This window comes from Diospyros lotus, chromosome 6 (assembly GCF_014633365.1).
Source record: "Diospyros lotus cultivar Yz01 chromosome 6, ASM1463336v1, whole genome shotgun sequence".
NCBI classification, from domain to species: domain Eukaryota; kingdom Viridiplantae; phylum Streptophyta; class Magnoliopsida; order Ericales; family Ebenaceae; genus Diospyros; species Diospyros lotus.
This window is the reverse complement of record NC_068343.1, coordinates 13192081-13203347: the sequence shown is the minus strand read 5'-3', so window position 1 is coordinate 13203347 and position 11267 is coordinate 13192081. Positions and strand designations below refer to the sequence as shown.

The window sequence follows — 11267 nt, the reverse complement described above, 5'->3', positions numbered from 1 at the left end:
GTTGAGGAAGAATTAATGAAATGAACTTTAAACTGTTAATGATGGAACACTCCTTTTACAAGAGGTATTACAAGTTACAAATATGGATGTGATGACTCATTACACAAGACAGCAGCCCAGATTTACACAATTTAATTAAACCTTTGTTCTCCACCCACTGAGTAAAAACATAAGAGAAAAGCAAAGCAAGGGGGTATGGAAAAAATAAGAAAAAGGAAAATCATACAGCATGTTACAGTAGCTGTAGAAAAACTAGAAACTAGACCTTCTTGTAATTGTCACTATTATATGGAGTGAGATTGAATTTGTCGCTGTTGAATGGTGTATAGTTCTCTCGGCTAAGGGTCCGTGGGCTCCAGCCTGACCCATACTGCGAGGTTGCAATTGCAAAGGACCTTGTGTCTGTGGTGATGGTGGCCTGGCTGGGGTCGGTTTCAGTGTCGTCTTCTAGCCCTACCGGCATTGAAGGCCACACGAAAGGTGGCTTGAATGGCGGCACAGAGGGGGCTGCCACCGAGCCTGATATGATTTGAACAATGGCCTGAGTTCTAGGCCTCTCATTTGCTTTAGGGTGTGAGCAAGCCAAACCCAGAAGCAAAACCCGTTCAGCTTCCTCAGCCACATAGTCCTGGCCGAGCCTCTCGTCCACAGCCTCCAGCAACCGCCCTTCGCGGTGGAGGCACCACACCCAGTCTACCAGGAGCTGGAAGCCACCGGTCTTGGTCCCGGGCCTTAGGCCACACACGACCTCCAGCAACACCGCCCCAAAGGCATAGACATCGGACTGCTGGGTGGCCTTGCCGGTGTGGAAGCACTCGGGTGCAATGTAGCCCATGGTGCCGAGAACCCCCTCAGCCTCGGCATATGAAGTCTTCTCATTGTCAAGGGCTCGAGCGAGGCCAAAGTCACCCAGGCGGGCGTTGAAATTGGAGTCGAGCATGATGTTGCTGGCCTTGAGGTCGCGGTGCACCACCTTCTGGTCGTACTCGTTGTGGAGGTAGTGCAGGGCGGAGGCCACGCCAGAGATGATCTTGTAGCGCAGATTCCAGCTCAGTGGCTTGTCATCTGCGTCGCCGAAGAGGTGCTTGTCCAGGCTCCCATTCGGCATGTACTCGTACACTAGCAGAAGCTTCCCGTTCTTGTGGCACCAACCTGTGGACACACACAGTCAGTCACATCCATCTCTCTTTGTTAAACAGCTTTTCAATGTTAGAACGGAATGAGAGTTTCACCTCATTTCATTCAATTTTTCCCGGACCGAATAGCGGGAATGGGAAAGATTGAATGAGAGCCAGCGAAAATTGCAAGTTTTGGCGGGTCATGGACCCTTCTACCATGGTATTGGTGGGGACAAGGAAATTGCAAGTTTCCAAATCCAGTTCATGATTTGATGTGTCCAGTTAAGGATTTCGGAATTGGATATTGGATTGCTTCTTGTTTCAACGGTGGCCCCGCGTGTTTGCACTTTTTGGCAATCAACGGTTGGATTTTGCTGAAAAGGCATGCTTTTTGTCCAATCAAGGGCCTATATTAATTGGGGCATATTTTTCTACTTCCACACAACCCCACATATGGTATTTTTCCTTCCTTCCTTCCTTCTTCCACCCCAATCAAAAAAAAAAAGAAAAGAAAAGGTGGCTTCTTTTTCTAAAGTGCCATTATGACATAAGCCATAATCATGTAGATAATGCAAAAAGTGCTTTTTTAATGAAAATTTTCATTTTTCTTTATTAAATTGCTAAGAGATAATATTCATAAAATTTAATAAATATAAAAGTAAAAAATGAGCAATTATTTCATCTTAAATAACTTAACACCCCTAGATTTTGGCATAAATACAGAATTAGAGATTAGTTTGTATTTTATCTTCTTTTTTTTTTTTTATAATTGTTATCTACTTTAATATATTATGCACGTGGTCATAATAAATAAATTATATTGTCATCTTCTCAGGCAGCCGTCTGCCGGAAAACAGATTCAACATTCAGCAGAATTCAAGATTAAGCTATGAATAATGATTTAGATTAAACTTCAGCTATGCTCTCTCTTTAATCAGACGTATTTTTCCGTTAATTAAGAACTGAATCAACAAGAGCCTGAATCAGAACTGGAAGAATTGAAAATTGATATGATGGTGAATGGAAGAAGAACTCACCGAGCAATCGAACCAGATGTTTATGGCGGAGACGGTTGATGATGGTGAGCTCAGCCAAGAAATCATCCTCGCCCTTTATGCTCTCCCTGGAAAAGCACTTCACCGCCACCTCCAGGTTCTCGCTCTGTATAAACCCTCTGTAAACCACTCCGAATCCGCCTTGCCCCAGCTTGTTCCTCTCGTCGAAGTTGCCGGTGGCTCTCTTCAGGTCCTTGAAACCGAACTCTCTCGGCGTTCCGGGCAAGCTCTTCAGGGCCCCCAGAATGCTCGAGTTCGACCGCGCCGCCGCCCGCCTCTTGTGGAGATAATAGACCAGCCCCGCCCCCGCCCCCGCCAGTAGCGCCACCATCGGCACGCCGACACCCAGCCCGATCTTGATGGCATTGTTGGATGGTCCATAGTGTTCCACCGTCAGGTTCCATCTCAGCACGCAGTTGAGCTCCTTGAAGTCGCCGGTGGACGCCGAGAATCCGAAGTAGGAGAACTGGTTCACAACCGATCGGAGATCGAGATCCGCCTTTCTGAGCACCGGTTTGGCTGGCTTCGGCGGCGTTGTGCCGTTTTTCTCTTGTTGTTGGGCGATGTACACCTCGATGACCTTCTTGATTCCGTCGTACTCGACCCAGATATTGAAGAAATTGGCCTGGCCGCCGCCCGGCGCGAGCTCCATCTGGTGTGGCGTCAAGGAGGTGACGTTGTCGGATCGGACGCTATTGATATCCAGCCCGACGTGGTTCGCATCCGGGTCGCCAATGTCCGATTGGTTAAACGTGTCGAGTTCGACAGCGAGGATTTGGTTGGCGGCGGCGCCGTCGGTGGTGGAGTTGGTGAGCCCCAGAAACTGGCCGTGGCTGTTCGGCGGGATTTTGAAGTCCGGCGCGACAACGAAGGCGAGGCCTTCACCGGGAGTGGCGTTGTTAATCCGGTAGATGTTGATGAGGAAGGAGGTGTTGAAGGATGCCACCCTGTCGGCGCGGGTGATGTTGGGGCCGCCGCTGCCTTGCCATAGCTTGAACCTTTTCTTGAGGAAGATCCGGCCGGACATGTTGGTTAGGTCAAGGTCGCCAGCGGAGTCGAGGGTGATTTGGAGGGCACCGTTGTTGATGGTGGACTGGTTTTCCTCCTCGAATATACGGCGGTAGTAGTCGGAGTCCGTGAAGTTGGGGTATATGGCGGAGAAGGTTTTGAGTTCGTCGGCGGAGGCGGCGGGGGGTGGCCTCGCCAGGAGAGAGAGGAGGAGGAGGAGGAGGAGGAGGGTGGGGCTGAGCTTGGGCGACAATGCGGCCATGGAAGAAATGCCGGCGAGGCGAGCCGGGATGGAGAAGATGATGATGATGATGATGAAATGGGGAATTGAAAATACAGCTTTAAGAGGGAGAGACGGACAGGAAACGAGAGTTTGAAGACTGAAGTTTGAACAGTCCCCATCCCATCCCAATTGCTCGGAAGTTGCTTCCCTCTGATTTTTATTCTTACATTTGCTTTTATTTACTTTCAACATTTTATTAAACTCAAGATTAACCCACCATGTCAACTCCTAACCTATCTAGTATGTATTAGCATCTCAATAGGCTTTGTGAAAAATTAGGAATCCAATTAGGAATACAATTGGCCGCGGGGGGGTGGGTGGGTTTAAAAAAAGACCCACCATGTCAACTCCTTAGTTTAGTTTTGTCTAAGAGATTAGGTATTACGTGTTTAATAATAATTTTGTTTAGGATTTACAAGGTGAGAACATCACACCCCCAAGGAGCCATCCAAGAGTGTTCCCCAATGACATTTTACTAGAATTAACAAATCCCCCCCCGCCCCCCAAAAAAAAAAGAAAAAAAAAAATCAAAACCTGAACCCAACTCAGTATCAAATGAACAAAAAAAAAAATAAAAAAAAATCAAATCAAGTAATAAAAATTAAAAACTGAACTAAACTCACCAAATCGCATAGAGTTTTGCCCAATTCTGGAATTTGGGGATCTTTTTGTACCACACAAGACTAGCTATCAACTAGCAAGCAAACAAGCACGCAAGCTGGTGACTCCATTTAAAGCACGTTTCTGGGCTAGTCTTATTCTCATATTGAATTTTTCTATTGCCACTGGGGTGTGATTAATTGGCCACATTCTCACCTAAATTTTAACTTTTGAGGTGTTTGATTGATTAAATTTTTGAGACAAATTATTTTTCACTTTTGGTCACATATTATTCACTTTTACCGGAAAATATTTTCTTGTGGGGTAGATCAAATTTTTCAAGGAATTGGAAAATAATCCACGTCTTCATCTTCTCTCTGCAAATCATTCGAATACTCGATCTAACGAAAGAGAAGAAGAGCAGTCGACAATCACGAGGAGGAGAAGAAGCACAATCGATGGTTGCGAGGAGAAGGAAGAGGAGAAGCAAGGCTGGCAATTGCGAGGAAGAGTAATGCAACCGGCGACGAAGCTTGAGGAGAAGCTCGACCGGCAACGAAACTTGAGGAGAAGCGTGGCGGCGACGAAGCTTAGTACCAAGTCTGATTTGGGTAAAATTTGGAAGAGAAAGAAAGTGAGAGAAATTGGGGCAGGTAGGGAAAAAGAGGTGGGTTTGGGTGGGGGTGAGGAGAAACATGTGACAGATTAATTCTATGTGAAATAGTGATAATCAGATATCAAAAATTTAAAAAATATAATAATTTTTAGGTAAAAAATTAAAACAATAAAAAAAATTTAATTGATAATTTCCATACAAATCATTTCTAGATAATTTAATTGGTTAGAATTTATTTATTTTTCCATACAAATTCCCTACTTAGAATCAAACTCACCTTAAGTGTCAATGAGGACCAAAATTATGAGTAAGCATTTGTTGTAATGTCCATAGACCAGGAATCTCTAGAAGAAAGTGATCAAATAATTACAAAAAAGGCTAATTTTTGGGGGGTCTATTTTTCATATTTATTTTAAAATTTTAATCTTATTATTCATCTCCCCACTGTATCAAATTTTCGATTAACTCTTATGTTGTGAATTAATAGTGCCGTGACAATAATAATATTGTAATGGTACGTAACTGAAATTTGACCACTATTAGATATTTTTTTCAATTTATTTATATTATTATGCGCTAGTTTGAATAATAAAGTGACATTAGGAATAGGAATAGAAAATCTAATCTTATTAGAATAAAGTGACTTATTGCTTCAAAATAAATCAATCGTTCATCATTCAATATTGTTAATGACTCACACTAATATATATTATGTAAAAAAGGATGTAAGTACTAGAGTTACTTTCACTGTCTCCTATTCAATAAATAGGAACCCACCCCATAATCTGTGATCCAGCTGTGATCAATTATCTAGGTTTATTAATTAGGAGCTAGGTTTTGATGTGCTTTTAATTTTGTTCATTTAAAATTTATGCTGACTTAAAAGGTTTGTAGTTTGTAGTGTATATATATTTTCTTTGTACAAAATTATAACGTATAAATGTATATTCCTTGGTGGTGAAATCATAGATATAAACATTGAAACCAAATTAAATTAAATTTTATATGTTATTTTTCCCTTAATCTCTATTAGAGTTACCCTCAACAAAAAAAATATTAATAGTAGAAACTACATAAATGATATAATTGTTGTGGGTGCATAAGGAAATCAAAGTCAAAAATGCCAAAAATACTTGGAAGAATTCATAATAGATTTGGATGACCTTTGAAAAGTTTCTTGAGACAAGAGTTTCCCAGAATCTCCTCCGAAGAGTCTCTAAGAAAGCCAAGTCTCAGCATCACTAAGGCCCAAGACTCCTTGAGAGTCTCCAAAAAAAGTCAAATCTCAGCATTATTGAGGCCCAAAACTCCTCGAGAGTCTCCTACGCCCAAGCAACTCGATGGCTCCAAGGAATCTTCGAACCCATCTAGAGAATATTCATCGGAGGATTTCAATCTCAAAGATACCTCCAAACCCTCCGGTCTCATTTGATGCATCTTATTCAAAAAATTCGAAGACTATCATCTGCATATCACGTGTAACATGGTCTCACCACTAAGTATCTATAGATAGCCGTTTATTCCATGGCAAACGAATCTTTTTGGTCGAGACCTTTACTTTCTCTCTCTAAGACTTTAGACCCTAAGCCATACAAAACCCTTTGGGAGGCCATCTCCGAAAGACTCCTACACAGAGCATACAACACGCACACAAACATCCATATATTTGCATTCTTGTTTCAAGACATCATTATCTGACTTAAGTATCAAAAGGTCCGTGTGAGGAATATTTTCGCGTGCCTTCTAACTGTTTTTATGTTGTAGACACTGCCTGTGTCTTAAAGACCCCGAAGACTCATTCAGAGACCCCTAAAGCCTCAGCTTTCCCGAATAGCGAATCGAGCCAAGTACCCTAGACCTTAAGGCTCTGTCTGAGATTCTGCATTGGTTGTTCTCTAAGATAAATACATTTAATTATTATAATTAGGCAACAATAATAATATTATAACAAATAATATTCAAACTTTAGAATAATTGTGATTTTTAACATAAGTTCGACATTTTTTTAAGTCATTTAACCAAAAAAAATAAAAGTTGGTTATATATATAAAATAATGTCCCAAAGTATATATTTCTCAACCAAAAAAAAAAAAAAATCCCAAATTAGTTTGCCTCCATGATAGCTTGATAGATAGAGCTGATCTGTTGCTTTGTGTCGCACAACATTTATATTGCCCGACGTGAGGTAGCAGAGGAGGTGGTGGTGTGTGAGCCCCCTTTCTAAAATTGCCTAAATTAATAGATAAAACAAAGACTTTGGACAGTCAAAGTCACCCTTTTTGCATATTTTGATGATCTCATTCTTCATGGAATATGATATATGATTTGGACATCAAACGTCGTTCGTTTTGTTTATAATTTTTTCTTTCAATGCAACTTATCAGTAAGTTAGATTAATTATTGATAAAATTAAGTCAATTAGAGACGCGGTCCGCCAAGCATTATATATATATATATGTTACTAATAATAATTAATAATAATAATATTATTATTATTATTTTAATCACGGTCAAAATAATTAGACACAGTGCCTTGTTTCTAATTTTTATCCTCTGATTACGTTACCATGGGTTGGGTTGGATTGTAACCTCTGTAAGTAATTAATTAAGATGCTTAACGACCATTCAAATTAAACAACCCTTTTCCGTGAACTTGCATGTAATTAACTGCTAGCTAAAATTAATATATATAGTTGTATATAAGTGTTAAGATTTTCAAATTAACATTTGGAGATTGGAGCCATATATATATATATATGTTTTAATCAAGCTTTGATCTGGTCTTGTGGTAACTAGCTATTAGGTAAATGTAGAGACAGACAAATAAAGGGTCATGAACAGTACTGACGGCTATATATTACATCAAATTCTACCATAATTAAGAATGGAATTTTAATGTAGCTAGCTAGATTATTATTAGTCTAAAATTAAGCCTAGCTAGCTAGCATGGATCTTTGCTTAATTAATTAATCACAAATTATCTATCTCTTGTAGTCTTGTCTATGGTCATGAATCTACCAATGAATTCTTCTTCTGATAACAACTTATATAATATAATATAATATATTAATTTTGTTGAAATAAGAAATTAAGATTGCGTTTCCAACAAGTTTGATTTGTAGGCAATTAAGGCAAGCATAGAATTAGAAGTACAAGTCTTGCATTGCATTGCATGCATGAAGGGCCAAAGTGAGAGAGAGAATATTTGGAACATTATAATTATGTATATATAAATATTAAGTTTCAAATATATATACATATTAAATCATGATGATGTGATATATAATATAGTAACTTAATTGATGATATCTGATTGGCACATGCGAACGTACGGAAGTTTGAGTCTACATTTGAAACCGAGTTGTAGTGGCCAATGCCATTAATTAATCTAGCTAATGGGCAAACTTGGAAAAAAGGACACTCCCATCTCATCTCACACTTTTAACTGGGACTTTCGGTGATTGTATCATTGTTTTTCACCCAAGCTTTCTTTCTTCTATATATATATATATAGATTCCCATAATATACAACAATATATTGCAGCGTAAGGCCACAGTGAAGCAGCACGCACGGCTTTAATTAGCTTATGAACTGACTGATTAATTATGCCAATATATTACATATGTGTGTGTATTAATCAATATATATGAGAGAGAGAGAGAGAGAGAGAGAGAGAGAGAGGTGGTTCAAGCCTCAAGGTCGACCCACGCTGTTCTTCTTCCAGCTGCTTTACCAGAAAGAAAGCTAAAATAATGTTAAATTAATAATGGGCCGGGGGAAGAAACACAAAGGTGTATGTATGGCCATCTGAAAAGCAATGATGTCTGTCTCGTATTTCTAATGCATAGTAGTGCATGTATGGATTGGAAAGAAGAAGAAGAAGAAGAAGAAAGACCACAGCTTCTTCTTGTCTCTCTCCTCTCTCATGCAGCAACACAGGAATCTAAGCACAAGCAGCTTCTAATTAGATGGGCCATGTGTTTGGCCGAGTCAAATTTTGGAATTCTGTCCATTTATTATTAAATCTCTACTTGACTCTTGGAATAATAATCTTTATTAATTAATATTATACGTACAAGCTCAAAATCAAAATTTGACTCCTCCCACCCACCCATATATATCTGTAAAATCATCTCTATTTTTGTTTTGTTTTGTTTTGTTTTCCAAACTATAATTTATCATGGGGCCCATGTTCCTATGTTACTTGACGTGGACAAGTTAACAAAATTATATATATATATATGTTTTTTAATATTTAAAATTTATGTTATTGATTTGTTTGGCAAAAAGAAAGAAATTATAATTTTACGATGACCCACCACTGTCCCTTTCAGAACCCACCCTTCTAAAGCAACTTCCAAGAATTAACAGCCAAACTTGGTCAAAAGCTGCTTGATCGTGGATGCCAATACTCATGACCATGGACAAATTAGCATCAAACCCATACTCCCTTTCCTAATTTTAAATTCATCTTATTAAACATTGAATCTGTATAATTTATATATGTTAATTATTTAATTAACATTAAAAGTTTAATAAACGTGCCATTAAATACATAAACAATACTAAATATCTGATTGAAAAAATCTAAATATATATAAACACACTTGTATACACATATTATGGATCATTCGTCATAACAAACAGAACGACAACTCACAATTCGTTAATCAGAACAAAGAGGAAGAGAAATAGTGAGTCAATCGTGACTTGTAAATCACTTGTGAAAGCAAAGAGGACGGGAAATGATGAGTCAATTGAAAAAGAGAAATGGTAGGTCAATCGTTACTTGTAAGTTATTAGTCAGAGCAATGACAAAAGGTCAAGATCAATTGAGATTGCGACAGTCAATGGAAGACTCAATTCTTCTATTTGGATCGACGAAACAAGAGCAAAGGCGATGGTTGAAGGCTAATGGGATGAAAGCTTGGTTCAATCAATTCTTTTTTTATTCAATTTTTCTTATTTTCAACTTACCTTCCATGTAACATATGTATTATTTTAAATCAGATTAAATAGTCAATAGATATAAATTATAAATGTTAAGTATTCAATGGGTGAAATTTAAAGTTAGAAGTGATAGATTTTTCATATAAAATTCAGGGGAGAAAATATAAGTTTAGTCTTAGAATAAAATAAAAAAAAGTTCATCTATTCTACAAAAAATAATGTTGTGATGATCTTTAATGATGGAAAGATTACGAAATTATTAATCTCACTAGCTATACCTATATTATTATGCACAAAAGAATATATATTTAATTAATGCGCCAGCCTTGGATCCTGCAATTGTTTTATTTTTTTAACACTTAAATTTGTTGCAATTAAAAGTTATTTACGAAACTTTATAATAAATATAAAAGATTTGGATGAGTCAACATTATTAGCTTTGCTTGTGGGGACAATTTTAAAGGGTTTTCTTTACATACAAAAAGAATTTTTATTTTTATTTTTGAAGGAAGGGATCGAAGAATTAAAAAATTAGATTTCTCCACATAAAGGGATATTTTAAGGGAAATTAATAAATATTTTAGAGCTAACACCGAACATTTCCGGAACCAAATCATTGGTTACAGGCAGGCAGCGAATCCATAATTCTGGGCAAGGAGCCATCGGGGCACGTCAGCAAAAAGCTTTTACATTTTTTAAATTGCAATTTGGTTTATTTTTTTAATTGAGAATAACCCCTATAGCCGCCTCAAGAGAATATATATTATTATTTAAAAGAGCCGCCACAAGATAACATTTAAAATTTACTTATAAGAATGATCCCAATATCTAATATTAAGAAAACGAATAAGTGGGATTAATTTTGTAAAAATAAAAGGATACATCTATTTTTTATTTTTATTTTATTTTTAAACATTGTATTTTAATTGCGCCGGTGTTAATATATATAAATACATATAATTATAATTATGTATTAATATTTTAACCCCATAATAATATTTATCACGCTCTACCCGTGGTAAATATTAAACGTGTCGTCGATGCTCGGTTGCTTAAACGAGTCGAGTTGGACAGCGAGGATTTGGTTGGCGGCGACGCCGTCGGAGGTGGAGTTGGTGAGCCCCAGAAACTGGCCGTGGTTGTTCAGCGGGATTTTCAAGTCCAGCGCGACAACGAAGGCGAGACCTTCACCGGGAGTGGCGTTGTTAATCCGGTAGATGTTGATGAGAAAGGAGGTGTTGAAGGATGCCACCCTGTCGGCACAGGTGATGTTGGGGCCGCCGCTGCCTTGCCATAGCTTGAACCTATTCTTGAGGAGGATCCGGCCGGACTGGTTGGTTAGGTCGACGTCGCCAGCGGAGTCGAGGGTGATTTGGAGGGCACCGTTGTTGATGTTGCCATAGTTTGAAGATTGAAGTTTGAGCAATCCCATCCCATCCCAATTGCTCGGAAGTTGCTTCCCTTTGATTTTTGTTCTTACATTTTCTTTTATTTACTTTCAACATTTTATTATTTCAAAATTTTCTATCAATATAATTATTATTATAATTGAATTTGAAATTTTAAACTCAAGATTAACCCAATTAATTTGTTTCAATTAGTTTGGATTGCAATTTTAAAATTATAATTTTCTAAC

The 11267-nt window shown here is 38.2% G+C and overlaps 2 protein-coding genes across 3 annotated transcripts; both read right to left on the bottom strand.

Moving 5' to 3' along the window:
• Positions 1-10: 10 nt before the first annotated feature.
• On the bottom strand, positions 11-11001 carry LOC127803344 (probable L-type lectin-domain containing receptor kinase S.5). 2 transcript variants are annotated; one of them, XM_052339502.1, is made up of 3 exons: positions 10974-11001; positions 2156-3209; positions 11-1152 (listed from the first exon to the last, which is right to left on the bottom strand). In XM_052339502.1, the coding sequence occupies exons 2-3, from the start codon at positions 3198-3200 to the stop codon at positions 260-262; spliced, it is 1938 nt and encodes a 645-aa protein (XP_052195462.1). In that variant the 5' UTR covers positions 3201-3209; positions 10974-11001; the 3' UTR covers positions 11-259. The 2 variants fall into 2 exon arrangements, with proteins under 2 accessions (XP_052195462.1, XP_052195461.1); XM_052339501.1 differs by lacking the exon at positions 10974-11001 and having other exon boundaries at positions 2156-3671.
• Positions 10641-11063, bottom strand: LOC127804337 (probable L-type lectin-domain containing receptor kinase S.5). Its single transcript, XM_052341196.1, has one exon. The coding sequence runs from the start codon at positions 11061-11063 to the stop codon at positions 10641-10643; it is 423 nt and encodes a 140-aa protein (XP_052197156.1).
• Positions 11064-11267: the final 204 nt, after the last annotated feature.